We start from the raw sequence: 26,364 nt of genomic DNA on the forward strand, positions 1-26,364 counted from the left end.
GTCCCACCACCCGCGGCTTCGTCTCCCTACAATATCATCCTTCTCAGGTCCATTATCGGCTGTCTTCGCTGCTAAAACCCTGAAACTCTACAACTGGCCTCCGGGTTTAATCATTCTAGCGGGTCGAGCAAGTGGTGTTGCAGCTCAGCAGCTGAACTATCAGTGTCAGAGCTAATAATCTCCCACGGGAAGACAAAGCCACGAGTACTTTACACTTTGCAATCTCCTGGAACTCCAGGTGGATGAAACACAGAAGAGTCGAGAGGGTTTGTTACTAGTTCATTCCACCAACGGTGGGCTATGACCACCAAAAGTGAGCAGCGAGCATATCAAGCTAATCACCCCGAGGTAATGTACCAAAGCATAGTTTAGACTAATCTCAAGGCACTAGGAATGGGAGTATAAAGACAATGTCAATATAGATTCTCAGACGCCGAGCGTGTAGTGAGGATCACCGGAAGAAGTTCTCGGCCTTATCCGCACTCGCATGGACTTTTATGTGAATGTAGTGGACATGGCTACCTAAAATCCTAAAGACACAGCCTATCTATTCACAGATATATCAGGATTGTTTTTTTCCGGCACCACGCTTGCCGCCGTCGCCAATTTGTAGGTATCACCCGAGAGAGAGAGAGAGAGATATATATACATATATATATGTGCATCTCTCTCTGTTCCTCTGTCTGCTGGAGGCGGCGAGGCAGTCCTTAGATTTGACAAAGATCAAACTTTCTAGAGACATGGAGAAAGATTCAGGTAGCGGAGGCACGCTAATATCTGTGGGGTGCTAGCTGAACACAGAACCAGCCCGGAGTTGTGTACCCAGCAGGCTGGCAACGACTCTTTTGGGATAACGCGAAAGTCTAACTAAGAAATGTTAATAGCTCACAGGCTACAGAGGGAGTAAGTCTAAGGTGATATTAAGCCTCAACACATGTGGCTCACTGGCTATAGAAGCAATCACACAGCTTAAACATGATGTATGCTTGCCACGTCCGATCCTGAAAAGCGAACACTTCTGACGCATTTCCCTCAAGCTTCTTTAAGTTTCATTCCAGACCAACTACTGCACATATAGGGACAGCAAGCTAGGAAGCTCAAAAATGCATACTGACTAGTTCGTATCGGAGCGAAGACCTGTGGAAAGTACTCATGTGTGGATCTCCAGGATCAAACAATGGGTTGCTATAAAACCATTTCAACCCTTCTAATTAAAGGCATGTTATCATAGGAGGGCAATCTTACTCAGGCAGAAGAGGCATTGCATTTATAGCTGAACTTGAAATGGGAGTTGATTACTGAATCATAACCTTAGCAGACTGCATATGGGACAGCCCTAATCTGAGCTGTCTGGAAGTTTTGATTGGCTTACATTTTGACATATATTGTCAAAACTGCCAAAGGTACCTCAACAATTGGCCGGTTGGTGTAGTTGGTTATCACGTCTCGTTAACATGAAATATGTTCCGATAAGGTCGCCGGATCGAGCCCGGCACTGGTCATTGTTTTTTTTTTATTGCTTTAGGTCTCGATCGAGCATCAGCGGCTTGAACCACAACCCGGTCAGTCTGATACGGCTGAGCTGTTTTACCTACTCCGTACCTATTTAGCCCCTGGCAATTCAAGTTCAAGGAGCCAGGGCAATGAATTGGTTTCGCACGAGCTGTTTGGTGTTGTCTCTCTCATCCACTACAGTTCGGTTTTCAACCTCTCTCTGGAAATTCTCCGCTGCTATCATGCCACCCATGCGCAACTAACCTCAGGGGAGGTTACGTAGGACAGTTGTTCCTACTGGTCATTTCATGTCTCTTATATAGTGTGTTCTATAGAAGGTACTGTTCTCCTATCTTAGAATGCAACCCTCCTAGTCTCTTATGCTGTGCCTGCGGGTATGGCTCGAATATATATAGCGGAGCTCGGCGCAGTGTCACCGTCGTCTCTCAGGCCACGAACCCCAAGTATGCATTAATGCGCTTATATTCAAGCCTAAGTACCCGGTGTCTATAAAGCCCTCCCCTGAGATAAGCACTATGATACCCCGATTACCGAGAAGATAGGATACGTATATTACTTATACGGCACACCCCTAGGGCTACATATAAATGATACAGATACACCGTGCAGCTGGGGGCACAGAGCCGCCGATGGAAGTTGCACCGCCTGGAGGAAAGGGCCATGTACTTAGTGGGCTCTCAGGTGCAAGTCCAAAACAGCCCCCCGGTGTCATCTCGATACAGGTCCAGGGACTTTCAGAGTGTAAATTCGATCGTTGCCCAGAAAAACAGGCAGTTGCTGGGTTGAGCCTTCAATACCACGGGTTGCATAGAAACCTACCTACCAAAGTATCTATGCCGCTGGAGCGATCTACACAAGCGCAGCAGCAGCCAACTGCTTCAGCAGAAGACTCTGGTCTTCAGTCACGAGTGCTTGTGACGATTATGGCTCTATATGAGATCTTGTGTGGACCGTCCATAACCGCGGCCTTCTTTCCACCTCCAAAAAGGCCTGCACCTGTCTGAGGTCCACACGCTTTTAGAAGAAAAAGAAGTAGTAGAGTGGCTCGCTCATAGGCGCTAGATTTCTAGATTGGCCATCTGTGATGGAGCTAAAAAACAAAAAGATCGTGGTCCCAGAGGGGGTCGAACCCTCGACTTTGGCGTTATTAGCACCACACTCTAACCAACTGAGTTATGGGACCTGTTGAAGTTTTGGTCAGTTTTAGTGCACTAACACAGGCGCATATTTTCTGCCCCATCCTGCCGCCTCCGACCTGCATGATCATGATCATCCAGCCACCACACTGCACAGCCAGCAACAAGGCTTCGCGCCGGGTACCGTGGGTCCCTCACATAATCCCTTTGTTCGGATCTCTGGGAAGCTCGGACTGACTGGCTGGGTTGCAAATATGCAATGCACAGGATGCACGCAATGATCGAAATTATCGATACCCTGTCATTGAAAGGGGCGAAGGGTTATTTATAGCGATAGGACAGCCCCTCGTTTCCTTCGTACAGTTTTACGGATTACAGCAAGTTGCGATCTTCTGACCACCAGGCTCAGCAGCCACACCAACCCAAAGAACCGGATGGCACATTTATTGTGTGCCCCGTGTCACCTTGTGTAGATCATTGATTGGTGCATATGCGAGACAAGGCTGCCTGGCTGCAGTGGACGGGATTCCTAGATCCCTACCTACTCTGATACTTCATAGAAAGGCATCTGACGCGCTGCTTGATCTATTATGGTCTTCGTAACAGATGCTCTTGCGATCCTCGTAGTCTTGCGCACTTGAATTGCCAAGGAAAACAACAAGGCTGAAGAAGGATGATGGCCAAGGCACAAGTCAAATGAGGTGGCTGGTGAGGCATGTGATTGGACGGGAGGGTGGTTCGTGCCTCAGGCCATGTAGGCAGGTCGTGAGTTCAGCCCAATCAATATGCAGCCAAACGCCTATCACGACCTCTTTCATCTCTCTTCTTCAGCTTTTCTCTTTCCCACCTTCCCCAGCCGCTCGTGACTCTATATCACCACCTGCTTAGCGCTGCGCGTCTTCTCCTTGTTGTCGCCCTTTGGTTCTGCGCTTACCTCTCGACCCTGATCCACGGCCTCTCCCTTACACGCCTGCACCGCAATCTCGCCCCTTCCCGGTCCCTGGCCCTTACGCCGTCGACGATTTAATACCCTCGCCTCCCTCGTTTCAACCCACGTTACATTCACTCAGATAATCCTCCGACCTTACGCGCACATGCAGTCCTCCACGAGCAGTGCCTCGCGCTCCACACGCAGCCCCTCCGCCCAACATTTCCACTCCGGTTCCTCGGGAAGCAGTGTCGATACCGCCATGACTTCGCAATCTTCGGCACCACGCAGTTCATCGAGCTCAACAAGATCCCAGGCTTCAAGGAGCGCCGTGGTAAGTCGTCCGCCTGCATACTATGACCTTGAATCCACCGAGGCTGACAACCGTGCCAACCTACAGCCAAATGGACAAATTTCCCAGATCGAAAAAAGCGTTACACATCTCCTGGTTGCGACGAAACAGTTATTAGAGACCTTGACACAATGGTCTCGTAGACAAGTCTCCGAAAATGAGGTCTCCGATGTCTACGTACGCTTGGGATATGAGTTTAATCTTGCCTGTCGCGCTTTCAACGCTATCGGGGTGGACACATCAGATCTAGGCCCTGTGCCTGATCTCCTCCGCACAATACTCGAAGATACCCTGAGCCAGGATGCCTCGCCGCAGAGCCTCGACCTATTCCTTCCTCGCATTCGTGACATTATAATCAATCTCCTCCACGGCCTCAAAAGGAAACAAGCGCGCTTGCGATCAAAGCAGCAGAAAGAGGAAGGTCGGGCGCTACCCAGTCGGCAAGCAAGTGCAGGCAGTGTAGCGAGTGCTGCGGTGAACCAGGCGTTTGAAGAAACTGCCGCGGCTACTTCGCCAAAACGGCCTAGCCGAACGCGCTACGATAGCAGCGGGTCTGTCGAGGATAATGCGGCTCGTTCTTCTCCTGATGCTAGAACAGGAAGCTTCTCAGAAAGGGAGGCATCAAGGCGTGAGGCGCAAAACGCACTGACGCAGCCAGCACCACATGAGGGCGAGACGGGATCGAAGTCGTCAACGTCGACACCCAACATCTCCGGGTATCCCCCGCCACCGCCGCCACCACCCAAGCAGGACGACGCTATAGGTGCGCTGCAACGCAGTGGGGAGCTGGAGCGTCGCGCTTCTCGAAGATTTTCTGCGTACCAGATACAAAAGCATCTAGGGGCTTCTAATGGTGTACCTGTGATACCTACCCAAAATTCTCCTATCCCGAACCGAGGCCGCGATGTTCGAGAATCCCTGAACGCCGTGCGTCTGCGAGGATCGTACGCCCACGGCCGACAGCGGTCGACTAACCGATCTCATGGTAACATTGACAAAGCCGCTCAGCCGCAACAACCGCCGAGTAGTCGTGCGCAGGACGAGGATCCTGTCAAGCATCGTGTTGAAGCACGCCCAGAGCCTTCTGAAGATAGCACCTCTTCGACCGAATCCGAGTCTCGTCGGTCTGGGAAGGAATCACTCGATGTTATCGGTGATCGACCGCCGGTCCTGCCTCCAACTCCACAAGAACCATCCCTTGCGGATGCTTTTGAGCCTGTCAAAGAACCTAGCCCCCGTCCGAGTCAAGGGCCGGAAACGCCAAAGTCAAGTCACCGACAGCACTCATCTGCCACTTCCACTCCGCCGCAGTCCACGCAATACTCACCAGAACAGCCATCGCCTGGCAAGGAGCTTACTTTGTTTCTACAGTATAGGAGCAAGATCAAGAAGTACATTCTTCCAGAAGGTCCATCTGGTTTGACGATTGCCAGGCTTCAGCTAGCCTTCATCGAGAAATTTGCTTGGAATACCCACAACAATGGTGCCGACCTACCGGAAATCTATATCCAAGACCCGATTTCAGGTGTTCGACATGAGTTGGAGGATTTGAGTGATGTGAAGGAACGATCTGTACTAGTCTTGAATGTTGACGCTTTGGATGAAGTTAAGAAGCATTTTGATGATGAGTTTGGCGGGGTTCGTCGCTTACTGGAGGGCGTCAAAGGCGCCATAGATGGACAAGGAAGTATGATGCAGCGGGTCTCGGATCGGCAGCTCGATGCTGTCAAGGAAATTGCTCGCCTCGCCGCCGTACCTTCCGTTTCTCCTCCAAGCGCTGGGGCCGCCGGAGGCTCCCAACAAGCTGCCATTCCTGGAACCGCCGCTCAAAAGGCCGAACTTTCAAGCTTGCGACGCGATCTTGCTGTGTTGCGACAGACGTACTCCGATTTCTCCGCTGACATTTCAAGCTCTATGAGTGATATTCGGACCAAGGCTGAAAGTGTCAAGTCATCTGCTGTGGATGCATCCGTGCCAACTTATGAAGGAGATGCTGGTCGTGTACGGGTCAATTCTGGAAAGAAGGAATTGGCTGAAGAGTCTGAGCGAATTGTTGCGCGTGTCGATGACCTCCAGGATCTCATTGAAGACCTACGAAAGGATGTGGTGAGCCGAGGCGTTCGTCCTCTCCCAAGGCAGCTTGAGACCGTTGGCAAGGATATCAGCGCAGTCACCAAGGAGATTAAGAAGATGAAGGACTTCCTCAAGCGGGAGAAACCCATCTGGACAAAGATTTGGGAGAAGGAGTTGCAGCTTGTTTGTGAAGAGCGTGACCAGCTCACCATGCAGGAAGATCTTGCAGCTGATCTTGAGGACGACCTGGAGAAGGCGGCTCAGACGTTTGCTCTCGTTGAACAAGCCACCAAGCAGCAGAACACACAAAACACCAACGGTACCCCTACCCTGCGAAACACCTCGAGAAGCGTCGTGATTGACCCTGCTGTCGACCCTGTCAAAGCCAAAGACAGTGTTCTGGGAGAAGTCCGTGCTCTTCAACCTAACCACGAATCTCGCCTGGAAGCTATCGAAAGAGCAGAAAAGGCACGGCAAAAAGAGTTGGAAACTCGCCGCATCGGCAAGTTCCAGAAAGAGCTGGGGAAGTTCGTGCAAGAGGGCAAGCTGAAGAAGAGCGGCGGTGTTGAAGAAGCCGAACGACAGCGCAAGGCCAAGGATGAACTTATCCGCAAGGAGGTCTGGGAGCGCATGCAAGCCCGCGCTGCCGAGATCGACAAAGCGGAAGCAGAAGCCGCATCTGCTGCACCGGAACCCTCTGAAGATACTGGAGCCAACGACACTGAGACTCCGGACTCCCCTAAGGGCAAGGGCCCGGCCTCTGACGATGGAAAGCCGGATGAGGAAGAGAAGAAGGAAGACGAAGAAGCTCCCGCGTCCGCAGACGAGAAGAAACCAGATCCAGAAGTTTAATGCCCTACCCTCACCTGCCACATACCCTCACCTTCATTTGACGTCTATTCATGCTACCTGAGCTGCGCTCAATATTTTCTTACCACCCCTCTTTCCTCCATTCCTTCATATCATTTCCTACCATCATACCCTGTTCGAAGCCACTATGTCAGCATCATGTCAATTCCCTTGTATGTACTTTGGTCTCTCTCTCTCTTTCGTTGTTTGACTATTCCTTGGAAGCGCATTACGCGAGGCATGGCCCCCTTGAATTTTGACGATACCCTGCCACAGCTGTGGCTTGTTACGATAGCAATAATTGATGCTCATACTCTGGAATCTACGTATCGCAATGTGTAGAAGGTGTAGACGACTGAAAATTTGTAGTCTTCGAGATCGTGTTCCATCCACAGTTGCCACGATTGGCCTACTACCGTGTCGATCAGCGTTAAGGTTCTTGCCACTCTGGCACATTACATATCCAGATGTGAATCGCCCTTCTCTAGCGCGATTCCAGTGACATGGTCAAGGGGCGGTCAATTGACAATAGCAAAGCTGATAGATAGTAGGGATAAAGGGCTTTGGTAATCCGACGGAATATACACCACGTATCATCTACTGTGCATGGTCAGACTCTTCCGGTCAGGGGCGAGATTCGTTTGGAGGAAGGGGACTTCCTCCCTCGACATGCGTCAAGTCGGCCTCCGAGAGAGCAGTTAGTAGCGGGCCAGCTTCTCTGTGCTCGAAGCAATCACCCTTTCTGTCGGTGCACTTAGAGATGACGACAGGTACTCGGAGAATACTGTTCGACAGACTTATTATGGTTACTATGTATTCAAGTATCTAGGCTCCTCGACTAGGGCCTGATAGGGCTGGTAAGGCCACTGCAGCTTCCTCGGTAGGGTACCAGGATAGGTTCTTCACGATCGTTGATAGTACAGAAGCCCGACATGGATCACTGTCCCTGTCTGTCGGCTCTGCATACTTCTTATCACTCTCGATATAATACCATGCAGCTCTCGTATAGAAGGATGATACTGGCTGTGTAGTGAGTTAGGCTACTTATATTGGCTTTTTACCGTGTGGCTGCTTTCTACACCTGGGCTAATGGCTGGGCTGGTGGCATGCTGATGAGAATCAAGAGGTCACTGTTAACGTCAACGAACTTAAGAGGACCCGCAACAGCACAGGTCCGCCAGCGTCCTATGTCGGGAGCTGCCCAGATACCCTCCAGTCCTGCTGATCCTTTTCAGATGGATACTTTGCATCGACAACATCAAGTATTTCGAAAGGCTTGGTGCACGGGGGTTTGAAGCTTTGTTGGATCAATATCTATGTCTGACCCCTCCATGGCGAATATATATCTACATATCTGACAGCCCCATGCGAAGAACTGCGGTTGGCATAGATAGGATAACTAGGTAGGATCCAACTACCCGGTAAACAGCAAAGGCGCTCAAATCTCCTATACGCCGCAGCCCTGCCGCCCCTAAGATACCCGAGCTGCCTACTCAGTTGGCAAAAAGTCATTCGCATGCGCCATGTAACAGAAGTGATATCTCAATCCTCGATACAGCAGCATAAGCAAAAAGTGACCAGTGCCGGGCTCGATCCGGCGACCTTATCGGAACATATTTCATGTTAACGAGACGTGATAACCAACTACACCAACCGGCCGTTGTTGAAGGCTTGTGGGGTGGGGTGTGTATAGGACCCTTCAACAACGGCCGGTTGTGCCCTACGAACGTCTGGGTCCGGTGGGGCGGAGCAATTCTAGTAAGCTTTTGGCTGATAGGCACAGAATAAGTTCCTGATTTCATCAATTGGGTCCCATAACTCAGTTGGTTAGAGTGTGGTGCTAATAACGCCAAAGTCGAGGGTTCGACCCCCTCTGGGACCAGCTCTTTTTTGATCTTTGAGTTTTGTCTCACTTCGCTAGGCTTCTCGGATGCCAGCCAGTCAGGTACCTACGGTACCTTCCTGAAAAGTACGCGCGCTGGAAGACCGGGAGGTCTTCCAGCAGCGTCTTTTTGGCGCGTGTCTCACAGGTCTAGCAAGCGCCCAGTCCCTCATATCACACAACGTTTGGTTATGTCGGTGACCTGAAACTCATAGAGTGGTGGACAGGAAATGACCTTTGGTAGAAGGCTGATGGCTTCATTCCAATGACCCAATGAGAAAGACGCCAGTCTGCCTAAGACACGAGGAGATAAAGTTTCATTCTCACTTGGTGGGCTTTTGTCCAGGAAAGCCGCAAAAGCCACATTGTCTAAGACTGGAGGGGGGATGTACCAGCGAACATGGTCTGCCCTTGGCGGCAAACCACGGTGTATGGTTTGAGACCAGCATCAATCCGTTGAATTGTAGGAGAAGAGAACGGTGGCCGTGAAACGAGAGCGGGAGGCAGAAGGAAAGAAGAGAAGGTTGAAAGGGAAACACCGTCCACAGATTGTAAGATGAAACTGGAAGGCACAACTGTAACCTTCCGTGGACCAGATAAGGAAAGTGTAACTGTTTTGAACCCCTAGGAAATCTTGGAATATACATCTAGGACTTCTATATTTCGCTATGTGCATGGTATTCCAACACAACACCTCAACGCCCAGGCAACCATCTACCCAAGCACCCAAACTCCAATTCCAATCGCTAGCAGAGCAAATCAACCGACACATATATACACAATCCATCAGAATCTACAGCTAATCCCATGCATCTCCCCATCCATCCTCCTCGTCCTCATCCTTCGGCTTCGTATCGATTTTCTTCACCGGGACAACGACCTTTGCCTTCGGTGCAGTCCCTGGGCTAGCTGTTCTGGTTACAGTAGTAGCCTTCGAAGCACCCAGCCCCTTGGGTAGCGGTTTCTTCGACTTTGATTGTGCAGCTAGCCAGCCTGCAAAGTCTGGTTCACCACCATCGTCATACGGGACTGGGGCCGCTTTGGGTTTAGATGGAGCAGCTGATGTGGTGGTAGTTGTTGGTGTGTTGAACGGGTCCTCGTCGTTGCCCCAGCCGTCTTCGTCTTCATCGTCCATGCCCCCCCAGGCGTCGTAGACATCCTCGGCTGGTTCGGGTTCGTCTTTGTACGGCGCTGGTGTGGCTTGTGCTGAGACGGAGCGGCCTAGTGGTGCTATGGGGCGGAGGGTTTCTTTGGTCTGGGTGGATGGTGCCGGCGAGGATGACTTTGTTGGGCGAGGGACAGATGCAGAGCGTGTAGTTTCCTCGGACACTTTAGCCGCATTGGCCGTAGATTGGATAGCGCCATCGGCTGCGGCGAGTTTATTTGTGAATGATGAAATTGCCCATCCGGCCCAAGACTTGTCGTTCGACGTGCCAATGCGAGCAGCATCATTAGGTGCGTCTGGGCTGGTTGCTGTCGGAATGACTGTGTCAGCCATGGTGCTGCCGTGCTTTCTCACACGTTGTAAGTACGCATCCAGTGTCTTGTTAGCTTGATCACGGATCAATCTATGATTGTTAGCGATTGAGATGCTAAAATGGGCATGAGACGAACTTCTCTCTATCAAGAAGGGCAGGACAAATAGCCGGCAAGACTTTGGTCGCGCAGTCATCCTCCGAGAAAACTTCCAGTGTTGCTGATAGCGCCAGCAGCCCAGCATTTCGAGCATGGACGAATGGATCCCGAAGAGCGCGAGTGAATGCTGCAACCAAGACCTTGGCCCTTGACTACATATGATTAGCCTACTTCAGAATCAAGGAATCGTTCCACTAACACCCGCGCCCAGGTTCCTCGCAATCTTTCCTAGACAGATGGTAGTATTCGTCCGGATGCCTGGCTGCTCATCGTTGGCAGTCCGTGCAAGGAATTTGAGGAGCTCGCCATTGATGGTCCGGTCACTGAGTTTGTTGACAACAGGCAATACAGCCTTGACTGTCTGCTCTCGAACAACGGGTGCAGCATCTGTAAAACCAGAAGTCTATCAAGCAATCCGTCAGTACAGTCACAGGCTCAAGAGATCTATAAGCGAACCATTTGGGGGAAGATCTTGTCATTAACAATCTTCTGAGATAGGTTTTCGACCATTATTGGCAAGTGATCCAGCAGGCAAACTCGAATCGCCCGATCTGGGTTGCCGAACAGGCGAACAATAACCGGCGTAAGCTTTGCATTGAACTCATCCTGCGATAGCTTTGCGCCAATTTTTAAAATTGCTGAAAGAACCTTAGGACCGCCGCCGCCAAACTCGACGGATTTCAGCAGCTCCGGAAGCACCTTCATCTTGAAAAAGTCCTCCGGAAAGTCTTCTGAGAGGTTGTCAAGTTCACTGTGTTCGTCAGTATAAGATTCAATGCACCGATCTTGGCACTGACACGCACTTTAGGAACTCTTCTCTCTCCTCATCACTCTTCAACCCCAATCTATCAATATCATCCGTTAAACGAATTAGCGGCGTCTCGAAGAATCCGCCGTTCTTCTTCCCTTGTTCGACAAAGTGCGCCGCACTTAGTCTTATTTTTGGATTGGGTGCACAGAGACGTTTATAGCTCTGCTGCATGCTCGGCGGGATATTCGTCGTCTTGCCTACCTCACCAGAAAAGCTGCCGTTGAAGACTTCGAATATCAGGATCGCAAGACCGTATGAGTCCACTGCCGTCAGGGGATGGCGCTTGATTGCATCCCACCCGCCTTTCACAATCTCCGGGGGTGTGAATCGAGCGGCGTCGGGTACAAGGCTTCCATATGTCTGTAGGCTATCAGCTGTTGCCGAACGAGGACGTTGGTTGCGCAGACTCACATATATCACTGCTTGGTCATCGTTCATGGAGCTCAGTATGTCGAACCCTCCAAGCTTCCATTCCCCACTCTCACTTGTGTATACTGACGAGGCCCTGATCGCACCGTGGACCGAGGCAGCGTCTCCGTTGATGAACTTGAGGGTGGTCTTGGGACAAACTCGAATCAGCAATTGTTTGAACCAATAGTAAAAACAAGCACATACCGCAACCGTATATAATCCCCATTTGGCAGTCTCCTCACTCACACTCCTCCGCTTGACATGCCACGAAAGGGGCACCACTCTTTCCGTCACGATATTGATCGACGTCTCTGTCTAGTCGGGGTCAGAATCCTCATTCGCAACAGCAGACCAAATGCCAGAGCCATGCGGAAGCATATACCTCAATAGTATCCAGAACCTTTATCACACCGGGATGTCTCAAGGTTCGTGATTTCCGAACCGCGTTCTTCGCAATCGGTAGCAGGGACTTTTTTGAGGCGCCCTCGAATGTGAATACACTGCATGAGGAGCTATCTTCCTACAGCACAAGAGGGAAACATTAGCATCGTCTGCAAAGCAAGTATTCGGAGATGTTGACGGAGCGAATACCAGTTTCGTTGCATTGTGGAGTGTCCAGATGGAGTCGCCAATGTCCACTCTGTCGCCCAATGAATAAGGAAACGAGCTCCCTCTTGCCATCGCAGACGCGACGGCAGATTTGAGAAAGTCCATGGTGCTTGTTCCGGTGTTTGTTTGTCGGAACCTCAATGCTAGCTTAGTTGTCTTTTTGGCACGCTGTGCGGCTCGGTGGTCCGCTCGCGTCGATGTTTCCGGGGGATCGGGGTTAAGGGACGGTGCACTCGAGACAGGAGAAATTAAGATAGGCGGGCAAAGCAGCTTCCAAGGTCGCCGAGCGATCTATATAGAGTAGGGTGAGAATGGTGTCAAGCTCATGGCGGAGTCTTGTTCTCTGCGGCTTGTCCTCGACCTCCGTACCCCGCCCCCGATCAAGCTTAGCGTGCCTTCAAGGTGATCTCCGTCGCGTCTCCGATTATTGTCTCTTCCAAAGTTCCAACCTTCTTCCCTTCTCCGCACATCAATATCATGCCTTCTTGGATAAAACACCACGAGAGCACGCATCCGTGCTCTTATTGATTTCTTACACCCAGTAAGTAACCTCTTATATCCCCCCCCTCCTCTCTCCCTTTTCCCCTTCATCACCAGCACCGCCTCCAAAACAATCCCCCCAAACACCACCCACTCTCCAATGATGCGACACTGGTAAAAGGTCAGACCGCGACCCCTCGACCTCTACGCCCCCAGATCCGCCGAAACTCCTCCGATCTCTCAGAAACCCACCTCCTACACACCTCCAGAATCCCCTCGTCGACCTCCCCCTCGTTGAAACCCATCTCGACCCCTAACACAACTCACCCACCCACCTACCCACCAACCACCCACCAATTTTTCCTTCCACATATGCAATACCCGACCGATCTCACATCCCCCACCTCCCACCCCACGCAGGCACCTGCTCAAAAAGGCACAAAGGTCAATGTCTCGCGTCACGACATTGTCTCATTGAGAAAACCTTGGAAAGCACGTGTACAGCAAGCTTTACAGAGCCGCAAATTGGGGTTTCTGGTCCGCTTTTTCTCTATGAGGATTAAGAAACTAATGGCTGCGGCGGACATGGTTGCTTTTGCTCTTGAGGGATTACATACAGAACTGGGGGGTGCGGAGCGGGTTGTGGGATGCCCGGTTGAGTGGATTGAGGGATTGGGTTGGATGGGCTGACTGGATGGACTGGGTTGGGCTGGGATAAGTTGGGGTGGATGGATATGGGGATCAGGGGGTTGGTGTTGTGGAATTTGGGGATGATGCGGGTGTGGGCCTTTTTTGTTTGGTTGGTGAGAGTATCGTGGTTCGGGGGTTGGTCTTGGTTGGATGATGACCAAATTATAAACTGAAAAGACCTGAGGAGATTGCCCTTATCACTTGTTATATGTTGCTTGCGAGTTGTGTTTTCCCCAGGTATATCTTGCTAACGGGCTGTGACAGAAATGCTTTGGGCGTTGGTGTGAGGGTGAAGTCAATCCTATAGTGAAGTATGAATGTAAGTAGTGGACATGAATTACATTCTTTCCCAACAAGATATCATTCAACTCATGTTCGACAACCATCCATCCCACTTCTTCCTAGCCATCGCCATCAGTCTGCTCAACCCCTCCACCACCCACCTTCCATCTCGAAAGGCTAATCAACATAAAAGCCTAAGATAACCTATAGACTGCAATCCTCACATAGCATCGAAATACATCGATCTAGGTAGTTCATATTTCGATAAATCGCCTCCCATAGTCCCAATATAGTATACGCAACAATGGCTGGAGCGACGTGAGCGAATAATAGCACACCAACCCTGACAGTACCAGGCATGTCCAACTCCGTTCAGCATGCGCTCGGTCCTACTATGGTACGCTTTCGATCTGACTAGGCCACTCTGGAAGGATGTATCCGTCAATCTCAGCTATTTGAGTTAGTGCCGGCCGAACAATAGGCCAAGAGTGAGACTTACCGACAAAAGAAGAGATTGCGCCAGCTCTGAAATATATATTGACGAGCGAATCAGAGACCCAGTCCAACATAGAAATAGCTTCTAAACGTTCTGATGCAGAGGTCCTGCAGAAAGATGCAATCCAAGGCTAGCGGGCTTCGCGGTGATAGAACACACGGTAGTCGAGACTGCGTTGATCAAGGTACCAATGAGCTGAGGCAAGAGAACTAGCGCAGCATCTCATTGACGAGCTCATTTAGATTCATCTGTAGACTCCTGGGCCTGAGCTCCGGCTGCCGGAGGGGGCTGAGCGGCCATCTGGGGAGGCAGTTGAGGCAGCTGGTTGAAACCGCTGCTTGGCGTGCGGTGTTGGTGAGGAGGGTAGTGGTGAGACTGATGCGGGCTAGACTGGAAGTGAGGTTGCTGCTGCGGGTAGTTGCCTCGACCGGGCGGCACTGTAATTGTTAGCAAACATAGCTTGATACTTTGCACGGCTAGACGTACTGTGACCTGGCTGTTGTCCAGCGTAACCTGGATGCTGATGCTGCCCCGGAGACATGTACATAACATGTTGAGGAGGCTGGCCGGACTGAGAGTTTTGATGCATCATCATAGGAGCACCGCGGCTAGGGCTAGGGTAGCCACTTTGTGGCTGAGGGGGTGGTACATGGGGGTAAGCATGTGTGGGGTTGGGCGAATACATCTGCATTTGAGGTGTAAAGGGGGCCTGGGGAACTCCCATGTAGGGGCCGCTAGACGGCTGCTGCACCATCATGGGCGCTGCCATGCTGTTTTGCGGGTTAACGAACTGAGGACCGCCCTGATAGTGCCTCATGTGAGCCGGCTGGGGCCCTTGGTTGACATAGAACTGAGGTACAGGTTGCTGTCCGAACGCAAGTTGAGCATGTGGTGCCATGGGCGATGGGTATCCGTGCTGGAGTCTCGGTGATGGGAACATTTGAGACGCTGAAGCAGACACTTGCATACGGTGAGGGTCGTCGAAATGAGGAGGGCCAGATCCATGGTGCTGTTGGGGGTGAAGGTGCGGTGCGTGAGGAGGACCGGAGCTAGGAGGTGGGCCTTGCGGGAACTGATAGGGCAGTTGCTGGTGAGGCATCTGTGGGTTCGAACTAGACCGACTCTGTGGGGAAGTAGGTGAGAGCTTGAACATGTGCACGTAAGATTTCTCTTCCTCAGCATCGTTCCATGTAGGATGTGTGTTGTAAGCAAAGGGAATGCCTCCGTTGGAGGTATAAACCCGGTCGGTTTGCTCTGCACTCTCCTTCTTCATCCGTTTGATAGGGTTGAATTGGTCCTTGAGAGATGGACGCTCAGAAACAGGCCGCGGCTTCTTGGCACCAAAGAAAGTCGAAGGGCTTCTAGCACGAGAATCAGGCTGTCCTCTAGGGACAGCCGTGGAGGCTGGTGCACCGCCAGGTGTGAATGTGCTAGCCGCAGGGTTTGGTTTGAACTCCATGGCTCTCACGTTAAACTTGGTAGACATAGATGATGTTGGAGTGAGAACTTTGGTAGGGCTAGAAACACTCGACTGGTCCGTACCAGAGTTGGCACGAGAGTCATGGATAGGCAGAGGAGCTGGGACGGGGCCTGCCGCAGCACCCTTGCGCTGCTGGAGATTGTCAGCAAGACGGTGTCCAAGCATTCCTGTTGCTTGACGGCCTTGGTGCAAGGGTTGGTGTGGGGCACGTCCTCCAGGACCACCTTGCGGGCCGGTTGGTGGGAGCATCTGGCGGCCACGGGGATAAGTGGGGCGATCAGATGGTGTCTGTGAGCTAGTTGTAGCAGTGCCTTCCTGACGAGCTGGTAGCTTGGTTTGGTCCACGGGTTTTGCTTGTTCTGTAGCAAGACCGGTAGGTGTACCCTGGGGAGTCTTCTTCTCTTCGGCGTTCAACTGAGCTCGCTGGATGATCTCTTCCTGCTTGTGTGGATCTTTGGCGAGAATCGGTACCAAGTCCTTGGGCACGGGAGTGGCCAGCTTGAAGTTCTGTGAGAACTTCATCAGCTCATTCAGCTTAATAGTTCGGTCGTAGGTCGCCTGGTTACGGCGCCGTTCCTGGAACTTGAGCTTCTCGTTTGACGCAAAAATACGGAACCGGTCTAGGACTTCAGTCTCGTAGTTGTTCTCACCGGTGGCACCTTTTGCGGCAGCGGGGGTTGTAGACGAAGCTTTGGGAGGTGAGGCCTTTGTGTCAGCGGCAGGACCAACAGTGATTGCAGGGGTCGGTTGCGCTGCGGCAGTTTCTTTAACTGCGGGAGCTGTGGGAGTGGCTTCCTTTGTGCTAGTCGTCCGTTTGACGGAGCCGGTGTACGCAGGAGCAGTGGGAGTAAGTTGATTTGAATTCCGGAGCGCAGGTGGGGTGTACTTGTTTGGCTGACCAGAAGCCAAGGGCGGGAAGTTTCGTTCGTCACGGCGCACGCCGCTATACTTGTCTTCCTCATCGCCACCATCTGGTGCTTGAAGTCCTCGCTCTTCTCTGACGTGTGCGTTGTCCGCCTCACTGCTTTCAATCTCACGGGCGATGCGGGCAGCTTCAGCTTCCTTCTGCTTGTATGCCGGGTCTGATCGGTCAATTCGGGTAGTGTAGAGCTCTTCGTCATAGCTGCTGGTGGCTCCGAAGAGTCTCGCATTTGTTGCGAATTGGTCCCACGTCTTCGTACCGGGTGCTGTACTTTCGAGAGACATGTCGGTATCCGCATCCGCCCCAGGTTCCCATCGCTGTAAAGTTCTTTCACGAATGGCAAGATTTCCGGAGATATCCGTATCCGTCTTGAAACTGGTGGAGGCTCCTGAAGTGGGGTTAATACAACCATCAAGCATAGCTCTGCTTGATTGAAGACCAATCAGGAGGACGGAGACGTACCATTAGACTTTGCCAGAACGTCAGTTGTCGTGACATTCAGTACGGCAATGTCAACCACATCGTTCATGTTAAACGTCACGATGTGCTCCGGCGCCGGTCCGAAAAATGGAGTCGCAGCATCGCTCACTCCATTGGCCCGCTGCTGATCCTGTTTCGCTTGCCGTTGTGTCATCTTGAGGGTAATTGATGTCTCGCTGGCTTCGAGGGAGGAGGAAGAAAATATGCCGGTAAATTCGTCGCCGTGTTTCGTGGTAACGGTCGTTGTGAGTCCCTAGAGCAATGAGCCTTTTATCCAGCACCAATTCCAGCAGCGGTGAACCATACAATGAAGCTAGTAAACAGGAATACGAGGCGGTCGTGAGCGTGATTGTCCGGGGTATTTGACTCCTTCAAGGAGGGTCTAGGTGAGGGCGATTGCTTCTGTGACATGTTGCTGTTGCCGTTCTGTTGGGAGAAAGATGGCCGCTGGGTGATCGGATTCGTGCCTTGAGTCCAGGCTTTTTGTGAGTTGCTACGCCTAATGAGCACCATGGCTGTTAGCGACCGCTTCGTGACAGAACCAGAGGTCGACAACAGGTGATTGGAATGAGGAATTAGAGTTCAGGTCGAGGGTGGTGAGGAAACTCAATTCGGCCGTTATAGATTTGAGATGAAAGATGATAAACTGAGTAACGGGGGTGAACCCGAGGCGGAGTAGGTTTTCAAGGTTGGGCAAGGCTGATGAGGCGCAATGGGAGGACAACACAACGTACCTCTGGCCTCCGTCCAGCGGGCTACCAGTCTGTCGTCTACCAGCATCCGACGATTTCTGATTGAGGCTCGGTCTCAGAGAAGGTCGAGAACCGGAGTTCTGAACGGACGCATTGCCAGGCGGATTGTTCGCGACTGGTGCGGAGTTGACGGTGGAAGAAGCCATGGTTCGGCTTCGGGGTGACTGGAACAAAGCTCAAGTCGTGGTACTTGGCACGACGTCGAGCTCTTGTCAAGTGCGAAGAGAAAGTAACAATGTCAGCAACACACCGCCTGCGCTAAAAGGGGCGCGAGGAAGGGTTGCAGAGCCGAGAGGAGAGGGGAGGGTGGAAAGAGGGGTCGAGGGAGAAGCAGCAGTTGTGGAATCTCGATGTGGGTGCAGGAAAAGCAGTCGGTGTTAAGCTCAAGATCTCGGGGTCACGGGACCTGGCTAGAAGGTCGCCAATTATGGAAAGGAGGGAATTCGGGGAGGGGGGAGGATTAGGTAGCACGGCAGTTGCAGGAACAGAAAAGTACAGGAGAGAAAGGAAAGAGAGAAGAGGAGAAGGGACAAAAAAAAAAGATATGGTGCGATACGAAATACAAATAGCAAGGGTCACAAAGAAAAGAACAGAAGTTGAAACAAACAACTGTGTAGTGTTGGGCTAAGATCTCCTAGTGAGAGCAGTGAGAGGAAGTCTGGGAGACTTCTCCAGAAATACAGGTCACCTGAGTGGGGCTCCGTCCGCGCTAACCACCACCTGCAACCACCGTCTGCAATTCCGTCGTCCACTCAATTTCTTCATCACATTCTCGCCTCTTCATCGATATCCAAGGATCCCCCTATCAAAGCTTCATCAGACCTTGCTTCGATCTTACGTGTGCCCCTCCTAGATAGCCAATCCATTCTCCGCATCTAAGCGCCGTCGAAGTGTCGCCAAATGCTGCCCGATGCTCATCAATTGGTCCCATAACTCAGTTGGTTAGAGTGTGGTGCTAATAACGCCAAAGTCGAGGGTTCGACCCCCTCTGGGACCAAGTCTTTCTTTTTTGGCAGTTTTGGACTCAATCCCGGCCTTTACAGGCGCCGCTGTTCATACCTACGGGTGTATTGCACACACATTGATAAGGACGAATGACCCCAATAGAGAGCTGTGACTGGCCAGAAACCGAAATCAGTCTCAAGTAACGGCTACTACAACCTTTCTTTTTATTTTTGAAAACTTATCTCAAGACACTGTGTTGTCTCTTGAGGCCACTACAGCGTGGAATTTGAAGATGTACCAGTGGCTACTTACTGGCTAGCCCTAATGTCCTAATTGCGGAAATCCATCTTCACAGCGTGGTTGAGATACAGAGCTGTATCTACGAGAAGGTAAGACATTGATTATATCGTCTTGATCCTATCCTCGTCGTATAGCTGATTCCCAATATTTTCTAGGATTAATATGTATGCGTGGTTGGGCAGCATAGAATTGCAGTTTGCCCGCTATCAGCGCTCGTTTGGGTGACCCGAGATCAGTCGGAAGCCTACCGGAGGTACCTCAACAGCCAGTTGATTAGAACGACGGCTCGACAGGTTGAAGCCCGGAGGCCCAGAGCAGTTCCTTCTCAGCAAGTATAGGTCCGGCATTGGTTTGGCTGCGCCCACCTCCTGGCACGCAGCCAGATATTCTTAGTGTACATACACCATATGCAAGATGAAGCTCGAAGATGCGAGCCCAGTGCTACAATTCCGTACACGACGCGATCCTAGGACTTCCAGCGGGCAAGAAGAGTACTCACGATCGCCCAAAGTGTGCGCCATGCACGCTTGCTGTAGGGCAGTCCTAAAGTTTCAGACGCTCGGGCAGAACCTGGTGCCCCATAGGCATAGTCAATAGATGATAGATACCTCTTCTGGCCTAACTTTACTCTGCCACGGTGCTGGTGAGCGGTCATGATCGAGAGGCAAAAAAACCATCCCCTTGGATGCGGATCCAAAAGCAAAAAAGAACGTGGTCCCAGAGGGGGTCGAACCCTCGACTTTGGCGTTATTAGCACCACACTCTAACCAACTGAGTTATGGGACCAATTTGATGGATGCCAATTTAACCTTTTGTCTACATGAGCCTAAGCAAAATCCTTGCTCACTAGTTGGTAGGCATACATGAAGTCAAGGTACACTGTGGTTGACGAGTATGTTTAGTTCTTACGCCACTTAAGACTAGACTGAGTACTAATTGCTGAGAAGCCAACTTGATCTTGTTGCTTGGCCTCCCGTTAACATTCTCGTGGACGTTCAATATCACTAAGCCGCAACGCTCTAAGTTTCAATGAGGCTCTTCCGGGAAGCGAACCCTAGACTTGAGAATCCCGAGCAATCCAGGCGAAAAGGGTAAGGAACAAAGGACAAGGACTAGAATTACAGCCTCCTAGAAATGTACTAGTCTATAAGATCCTTCAAGCGGGGACACAGTTTTGTGAAACTGGTGTATGCTGTATCAAATTGAGAGCTTTCGTCCGAGATTTTACTATACATGGGCTGGCGAGTATTTAGATTTGTGAGAGGTTAACGTGCATTAGGCCTCGGCGAATAATTACAGGCGTACTGGGGCTCGTAGACTTCTGGGCTTATCGACGCTGAGTTTTTATCGAGGTCTCCAGCCCATTTGATAGATCATAGCTTGAATCTCTCTGGAGGCGCCTATCCGGGTAGGAAGGACCCTCATGGAGAGGGAGTTGGGCCTGGATACCCCTTTCCCGGTGTAAGTGACTGGGCAGTGATATGCAGGGATACTCGGCGTTTATATGATAGTATAACCGCAACCGACACACAAGGCACTGTATACGCTGTGTAGTTTCACCTATACTAGGGTTCTCATGGCTCTTTGGGTCAAGCGTTCTTCTGGATAGAGCAAGAAGCTGTACTCACCTCGCTGTAGTTGGCTCTCGACGCACGAGTTCCCGTGTGTATTTATACCTTCTGGATCTGCGTATATTTCACGATCTTCCTAGGGAATCAAGAAAGCTTCTTCGGCGGTGGAAGATGCAGCCTTATACAAGGCGCGGTCGGTGTGGCGCTGATCTGACCAATCGGCAGCCTTGGTTCCCGTGACCACAGCCATCCGCCCAGGTTGGAGCTTCTTCTTCATCGAAATTTACGAACTACATACATTCCATCTGATACTGAATATTTATACTTATATTATTGTGATCAACATGAAGTATCACTAAATAAGCTGATTGCAGCTGCCTGTCCATCCCGTTTGATCTCTCTTGCTGCTGGTGGCGCCAAACTGTCACAGGCCCTTTTAATTCTGTTGCCTTACACCCGCTTCTCACTCTCTTCAAGACCGCTTTTTCTATCCTGGACATTGCTCTCATAGCATCATATACGAATATGTTTCTCAGCTGACTAGCGCATCAATCTGTCTGTCTCGTAAATAATACATCTCCGGGGTAGATACTTCCCCGCCATGGACCCTGACGAGATCCCCCCGCCGCCATACTCCGCCGTGGACCCTTTACTCGCCCCGAACTCCAGGAATGCACCATCCTCGTCAAATGCAAATCTCAGAACTCCCCACCTCCGCGGCGGAGATGCTCGACTGCATGGTCCTGCGAGTGCATCCATTGCGGGCCCTATAGTACTCCCGGCTCATTTCTCCTCTGCTGCTGCTTACTTTGCTGAACGGCCGCCGCCTACGGTTAGCGGTGGTGAACAGATACTTGAGCACCAGATGACTATCTATCCGCGGAGTCAGGCCAAAGACTTCCCACGGCGCCCTCGGTGTTGGAGCCCGCGGCTTGAGCACGTCGCCCAGCAAGACTGGGATATGTTCTTACGGCATCTATTCCCTCCGCATCTAGGTCTTGCATCTTCGTCAGCGGAGCTCTCGCGGCAAGTTAGAGCAGAGATCCGACGAGACCGGAAGGACCGACCTCAGGAGACGGACGAGGAGCGTGAACGACGTATCGCCGCTGTGATGAAGGAATGGAACCAGTACTTCTTTGAGCTTCGAGCTGTTCGGGTCGTCTTTTACTACGTGACAGATCCACGCAGCGCACCGGTCTCGCCACTTTGTCCGCGGTGCTATCCAGCTGCGACGAGGTCTCAAGAGAACCGAGGTGCGCAGAGTCAAACTCCTGAAGCTGGAAGGGGTCATGCTTTGCAGCCTCCCAATCCGGCAGGTTATGCACAAGCCCCAATATATTCAGGTCAATTTCCAGCGCCGTATGGATACACGACATCTGGTCAATTTCCATACCCGCCACAGCAGGGATCTGGATTTTATCATCCTTCAAATCCCCATGCATACCAGTACCCCTACCAGCAATACCAGCAGTATAACTGGGGAAACCAATACCCGCAGCAGTATGACAATTCGAGCCTCAAGGGTGGACCGCTTGGTTGGTTCTCGAACCTCGCCGCTCAAGCTCAGAAGTACGGCGAGCGGATCACGGAGCAGGCTGAACGGTATGGAGACCAGATCAGTGCGCATGCGTCGCATTACGGGAGACAGGTTGAGGAGCAGGCTATGGCTCATGGCCGCTGGATTGAGGAGCAGGCTGGTCTTGGTGGAAGGAAAGTCGAGACGGCGTTTTCGGGGTGGAATCAGCCGCAGCAGCAGTATAATTATCCATACTATTACCCGCAGCCCAACATTGCAACTGCAGCTACGACTCCAAACACGACTGCAACTGCGACTGCAACGCCGCCTCCAAACCAAAACACACCAACACCACCAACAACAGCCCTTACAACCACAACCCCACAATCTCCCTCTCACCAACCCCAGACACAACAACCCCAACAACTCTCCTCACGAACCCTCCCCCTTTCCCGCCGAAACTCCACTTCCTCCACAACCTCATCCTCATCGCTCTCCTCCATCTCCTCCATCTCCACAACATCCGACCTCTCTTCCACCGACCTCGCCACAGTCCGCACCCAACTCCTCTCCCTAACCACAACCCACGACCGCGACCTATACAACGCGGCCGTCTCCCTCCGCCGCCAACTCGACGCCCTCCGCGAATCCAAGCGCCAAGCCCGCCTTCGACCAGGAACAACATCCTCCACAACGCGCTGGCGAAACGCCTGGTCCTCTCACTCACATTCTAACAGCTCCCGGAATAGCGACAGTGGCCAGGGGCGAAGCAGTTGGGGCCGGTGGGAGAGTCCCCAGGATCGGGCAAGGAATCAGGCGGAGCGACGGGCGGCGAAGGAGGAGTTGAGGGCTACGCGGAAGGCGTTCAGGGATGTGGTTAAACGGGCGAGGGAGGAGTTGAAGGAGGGGAAGAGGGCGAGGAGCCGGAGGAAGAGGGAGGAGAGGAGGGCTAGGAGGGGGGGAGCGGAGGGTCAGAGTCAGCTTGGTTCTGTGGGTGGGAGTACGGGTACAGGTACCGGGACGAGTACGACTACTGTGGCTGCTTCCACGGCTCCGACGGAAACGAGTCTGGAGCAGCGGTTGCAGAATCTCGAGCTCGCTAATCCCGGGACGGCACGGTCGACGCGAAGTGATGATGTTGATTCGGGGAGCAGCGCGGTTAGCTCGATTAGTACGCCGAGTGACAGCTCAGAGGAGGGAAAGAAGGCAGCCAATAAGGAAATCGTGGATAAAGAGATCAAATAGTTTGGCGGTACAAAACGATGTGACGATGGTTTGGTGTTTTGAAGATTGATTTTGATATGCATATGTTTGCTTTGTTGATATCTCGGACATACGCTTGGTTTAGTTTATAGTCTCGTTACCGTCTGCATATAGTTGATGAAGATATGACCACCTCGTTTTCCATTCCACGTTTCTACCAGTTTCTGGCAATATACATCAAACCCATCCTTGGCGACCAAATCACGAACTCCCAACCGCCTCATTCTTCTCCACCAAGTCGCCCACCCCCAGACTCCGTCCAACCTTAACCCTCACCATCTTCTCATCCTTCTTGTCACCATCCTCCTTCTTTCCTAACTCCCCCACCTCATCCCCCTCATCCCCGTCCTTCTCCTCCGCCTTCTGCCTCTCACGATCCTTGCGCTCAATCTCCGCCCAGTCGCGCCACATATCTTTCAGGTCCATGCGCATGGCATAAGCGTCCTCGCCGTCGGCATAGTACTTGCTCTCGACGCTATCGACCTTGAAGCCCAATGTGTCGCGGTATAGGCGCAGGGCAGCGGTGTTGGAGACACGGACGTGCAGGGAGACGAATTGAGCGCGGTGAGTTTCAGCCATAGCGCGTTCTGTAGCAGTAGAAATTATCAGTGATGATCCACATATTGATTCCAGATTCGAAGAGGGTAAAAAGAGGGGAGACAAGAAGAGAAACATACGAGCCATTCGCATCAACCTCTCCGCAATTCCCAACCGTCGGTGCGTCCTCATCACACTCAACGAGGTAATATGCCCATGCTGCACCCCATCCGTCGGCTCCTCCTCCATCTTCGCGAGCACATACCCCACAACCTTGGGGTACTTGTGCTGGTCTGCTGACGAACCAGGGGGCGGGCGGACAACAGCGACGAAGCTCAGTTGCGGCCAGGTCAGAGCGTGGTAGAGGTAGTATTTCAGGAAGTAGTTCTCGGGGAGGTTTGTGATGTTGCAGGTTTGGATTGAGGGGAGGAGGTCGATGTAGGAGGGGTAGGAGGAGAGGGGGAGGATATCGACCATGGTGGAGGTTGGGAGTGGGTTGCTCCTGGAGTAGAGGTTGGCTTGTTCGTTTCGTGATTGTTGATATGCGTGAAGAGCAATTGAGGGACTGGTGTGGTGTCCGTGGTGGGTTGTTTGGTGGTGGTGGTTGCTTGAGACTCGAGACGGAGAGCTCGGGCTGAGATTTGAGTGTGGGGCGCTAAGCCGTTTTGGGATCTATACTTCGTGGGGGGTATACCGGGCAGCATTTAAGTTTAAATGGTACATATTGAGTTAATTGTCACCGGAAACAACTTATATCATAATGAGTTAGCTCATTAGAGCCTGCAATGTGTGTATATAAGGTGTGGTGCTGCGGCTGACCTAGGAAACCATAGCCCTAGGCCCGGGGTCAAGCGGCGTTTCGCAACTGTCAACTATAACTAGACCAAGGCAAGAAAGCTCCTAATAATCTCTCCCAGGACTGCCAAAATCCGATAGCGCAACATAGTACCCAGAGTGTACCGAAGTCTATGCTAGCACGCCATGTCTCAGCCCCGCCAATCTCGTACGATACCTCACCTCAATCCTTGGAAGCAGGAAGGAGGCTTGCGAGAGTCAGCACTACCCAAACCCTCATTCCAACTGTCTTCAGCAAAATAGAGATGTGTACCCACAGTGTGAAGTGGCAGTTTAAATTGCAGGCAGGTTTCAGATCGGTTGGTTTTCAGCCGCCTGGCGAGTCAGGTGTCGGGGCTTACTATTGGACGGGAGGACTGCCTGCATGCAGGTTGAGATGCATCCTATAGTAGTCTATAAATATACCTTGCTAGTTAGCTAGAGCTGAGAGGGTAGATAAGGCTGAAAGCTCCCACTTTATTGCCATCTGCGGGCACAGTTCTCTTTCACAATTTACTTTCGTATACATCGTCCAAGATGAAGTCGGCTTTTCTATCCCTATCCCTCCTCGCCTCTCTCCCTATCGCTCTAGCGGTGCAACTGGTAAGAGGCTTTGCTCTACAAATGGAAAGTCACAGCACTGATTATACGATCTAGAACATAACTGAAGTCAAGTGGCTCGACGGCCGGCCCTCAAGAACCCAGATCGTTGAGGTCCCTTACACGGACGCGACTCTTCTTCCAAAGGATCAGCCTTGTATTGCGCTTCCTTACCTGTGCGTCACTTCTCTCAACAAATCACAGTCCTGATGATGAGATACTAGCTAATAGAAAACGCACAGAACCCGCGAGGTGAACCTCATAACAGAAAACCTCACCGTCCCGACAAGATGCTGGATGTTTACGTGAGTGTTTACGCTCCTTGATTCAGGAGGTTTCTAACACCCACAGTCAAACATGCCGAAACTCGCTCTCACCCATCTCCAATGTCAACCCGTATGTGTATTTGAGGAATGCGCCGGCGTTCGCGGTCAAGTGCTATGAGGAGGAGGATCCAAGGGCAAACTAGACGAAACTGGCCTGCGCTATGGGGTTGGTACATATGTTTTGAGGATATGTGGGTGCTCAGGGCCTAAGAAATAGGGGATTAAAGAGAAGCTTCGGTTTTCACTTATCGACCGATAAAGCGACTTTGAGTACGGGCTAGAATAGTCTCAATAGGTTGAGGCTCTTTAGAAAGGTAACTCTAAGGGCAATTTTGCTACTATAGTTATCAAAAAAAAAAGTGAGAAGAGTGGGGGTAGTAGATGCTCTGTTCTACTGTTCGACCGTGCCCAGCTAATGTATATTCTGCATTGGCTGTTGCAGCCTTGTGTGATGTTTGTTTCACTTCTCTTATTTGCCTTTATCAGCTAGATAGCCTACAATTCTTCTTGTTGAGTACAACATTACCACTTTCCCCAGGGCCTACCATCACTCCACTACTTACAATGCTCGATCAACTAGACATGTTTGTCTTAAAGCGATGATCAGAAATACAGATAAGCCAAGTGAGCAAGTATAAAAATGAGCATAACAACAATGACTGGCAAGCAGTACGGAGTAGGGTCCGCAG

At 51.5% G+C, this 26,364-nt stretch overlaps 6 protein-coding genes and 6 non-coding genes across 12 annotated transcripts; 6 read left to right on the plus strand and 6 right to left on the minus strand.

Annotated features, from left to right (window-relative positions):
- Positions 1-1,417: 1,417 nt before the first annotated feature.
- On the plus strand, positions 1,418-1,502 carry BJY04DRAFT_t134. The gene has a single exon. It is a non-coding gene; the product is annotated as a tRNA-Val (tRNA).
- A 1,122-nt stretch (positions 1,503-2,624) lies between these two features.
- BJY04DRAFT_t139 lies at positions 2,625-2,698 on the minus strand. The gene has a single exon. It is a non-coding gene; the product is annotated as a tRNA-Ile (tRNA).
- A 1,008-nt stretch (positions 2,699-3,706) lies between these two features.
- Positions 3,707-7,161, plus strand: BJY04DRAFT_131333 (formin-mediated actin nucleation enhancer). The gene is made up of 2 exons (XM_073708489.1): positions 3,707-3,913; positions 3,980-7,161. The coding sequence occupies exons 1-2, from the start codon at positions 3,746-3,748 to the stop codon at positions 6,854-6,856; spliced, it is 3,045 nt and encodes a 1,014-aa protein (XP_073566967.1). The 5' UTR covers positions 3,707-3,745; the 3' UTR covers positions 6,857-7,161.
- A 1,266-nt stretch (positions 7,162-8,427) lies between these two features.
- Positions 8,428-8,512, minus strand: BJY04DRAFT_t138. Its single transcript has one exon. It is a non-coding gene; the product is annotated as a tRNA-Val (tRNA).
- A 149-nt stretch (positions 8,513-8,661) lies between these two features.
- On the plus strand, positions 8,662-8,735 carry BJY04DRAFT_t135. Its single transcript has one exon. It is a non-coding gene; the product is annotated as a tRNA-Ile (tRNA).
- A 646-nt stretch (positions 8,736-9,381) lies between these two features.
- BJY04DRAFT_230833 (COPI-interacting protein CEX1) lies at positions 9,382-12,492 on the minus strand (the record flags this gene model as incomplete). The annotated part of the gene is made up of 9 exons (XM_073719372.1): positions 9,382-10,303; positions 10,350-10,522; positions 10,570-10,773; positions 10,827-11,121; positions 11,174-11,541; positions 11,593-11,739; positions 11,797-11,907; positions 11,975-12,112; positions 12,184-12,492. Coding segments are annotated over 9 exons (2,514 nt in total), but the record flags the coding sequence as incomplete, so codon positions are not given.
- Positions 12,493-14,130: 1,638 nt separating this feature from the next.
- BJY04DRAFT_230841 (putative PAB1 binding protein (Pbp1)) lies at positions 14,131-18,410 on the minus strand. Its single transcript, XM_073719373.1, has 6 exons — positions 17,766-18,410; positions 17,338-17,530; positions 17,014-17,284; positions 16,280-16,939; positions 14,636-16,249; positions 14,131-14,586 (listed from the first exon to the last, which is right to left on the minus strand). Exons 1-6 carry the CDS (start codon positions 17,927-17,929, stop codon positions 14,384-14,386), a joined length of 3,105 nt encoding a protein of 1,034 aa, XP_073566969.1. The 5' UTR covers positions 17,930-18,410; the 3' UTR covers positions 14,131-14,383.
- A 296-nt stretch (positions 18,411-18,706) lies between these two features.
- Positions 18,707-18,780, plus strand: BJY04DRAFT_t136. The gene has a single exon. It is a non-coding gene; the product is annotated as a tRNA-Ile (tRNA).
- Positions 18,781-19,740: 960 nt separating this feature from the next.
- On the minus strand, positions 19,741-19,814 carry BJY04DRAFT_t137. The gene has a single exon. It is a non-coding gene; the product is annotated as a tRNA-Ile (tRNA).
- A 1,096-nt stretch (positions 19,815-20,910) lies between these two features.
- On the plus strand, positions 20,911-23,470 carry BJY04DRAFT_131382 (uncharacterized protein). Its single transcript, XM_073708491.1, has one exon. It carries the CDS (start codon positions 21,201-21,203, stop codon positions 23,358-23,360), a length of 2,160 nt encoding a protein of 719 aa, XP_073566970.1. The 5' UTR covers positions 20,911-21,200; the 3' UTR covers positions 23,361-23,470.
- Positions 23,470-24,516, minus strand: BJY04DRAFT_131379 (peptide alpha-N-acetyltransferase complex A subunit ARD1). The gene is made up of 2 exons (XM_073708490.1): positions 24,056-24,516; positions 23,470-23,965 (listed from the first exon to the last, which is right to left on the minus strand). The coding sequence occupies exons 1-2, from the start codon at positions 24,390-24,392 to the stop codon at positions 23,580-23,582; spliced, it is 723 nt and encodes a 240-aa protein (XP_073566971.1). The 5' UTR covers positions 24,393-24,516; the 3' UTR covers positions 23,470-23,579.
- A 727-nt stretch (positions 24,517-25,243) lies between these two features.
- Positions 25,244-25,937, plus strand: BJY04DRAFT_131385 (uncharacterized protein). Its single transcript, XM_073708492.1, has 4 exons — positions 25,244-25,352; positions 25,407-25,525; positions 25,592-25,654; positions 25,701-25,937. Exons 1-4 carry the CDS (start codon positions 25,287-25,289, stop codon positions 25,816-25,818), a joined length of 366 nt encoding a protein of 121 aa, XP_073566972.1. The 5' UTR covers positions 25,244-25,286; the 3' UTR covers positions 25,819-25,937.
- The last annotated feature ends 427 nt before the right edge of the window (positions 25,938-26,364 follow it).

Source organism: Aspergillus karnatakaensis (genome assembly GCF_047715665.1).
Source record: "Aspergillus karnatakaensis strain CBS 102800 unplaced genomic scaffold BJY04scaffold_58, whole genome shotgun sequence".
Classification (NCBI taxonomy): domain Eukaryota; kingdom Fungi; phylum Ascomycota; class Eurotiomycetes; order Eurotiales; family Aspergillaceae; genus Aspergillus; species Aspergillus karnatakaensis.

Bases quoted from the DNA above. Each gene is read 5' to 3' on its own strand.
- BJY04DRAFT_131385 (XM_073708492.1), top strand. From the start codon at position 25,287: ATGAAGTCGGCTTTTCTATCCCTATCCCTCCTCGCCTCTCTCCCTATC. The intron at 25,526-25,591 runs GTGCGTCACTTC...GAAAACGCACAG, and splicing joins TGTATTGCGCTTCCTTACCT to AACCCGCGAGGTGAACCTCA. The intron at 25,655-25,700 runs GTGAGTGTTTAC...TAACACCCACAG, and splicing joins ACAAGATGCTGGATGTTTAC to TCAAACATGCCGAAACTCGC.
- BJY04DRAFT_230841 (XM_073719373.1), bottom strand. From the start codon at position 17,929: ATGGCTTCTTCCACCGTCAACTCCGCACCAGTCGCGAACAATCCGCCT. The intron at 17,531-17,765 runs GTACGTTGTGTT...GGTGCTCATTAG, and splicing joins CCGCTGGACGGAGGCCAGAG to GCGTAGCAACTCACAAAAAG. The intron at 16,250-16,279 runs GTGAGAACAACT...CTGAAGTCCTAG, and splicing joins TGCCGCAAAAGGTGCCACCG to ACCGGTTCCGTATTTTTGCG.
- BJY04DRAFT_131382 (XM_073708491.1), top strand. From the start codon at position 21,201: ATGGACCCTGACGAGATCCCCCCGCCGCCATACTCCGCCGTGGACCCT.
- BJY04DRAFT_131333 (XM_073708489.1), top strand. From the start codon at position 3,746: ATGCAGTCCTCCACGAGCAGTGCCTCGCGCTCCACACGCAGCCCCTCC. The intron at 3,914-3,979 runs GTAAGTCGTCCG...GCCAACCTACAG, and splicing joins AGGCTTCAAGGAGCGCCGTG to CCAAATGGACAAATTTCCCA.
- BJY04DRAFT_131379 (XM_073708490.1), bottom strand. From the start codon at position 24,392: ATGGTCGATATCCTCCCCCTCTCCTCCTACCCCTCCTACATCGACCTC. The intron at 23,966-24,055 runs GTATGTTTCTCT...CTACTGCTACAG, and splicing joins GAGGTTGATGCGAATGGCTC to AACGCGCTATGGCTGAAACT.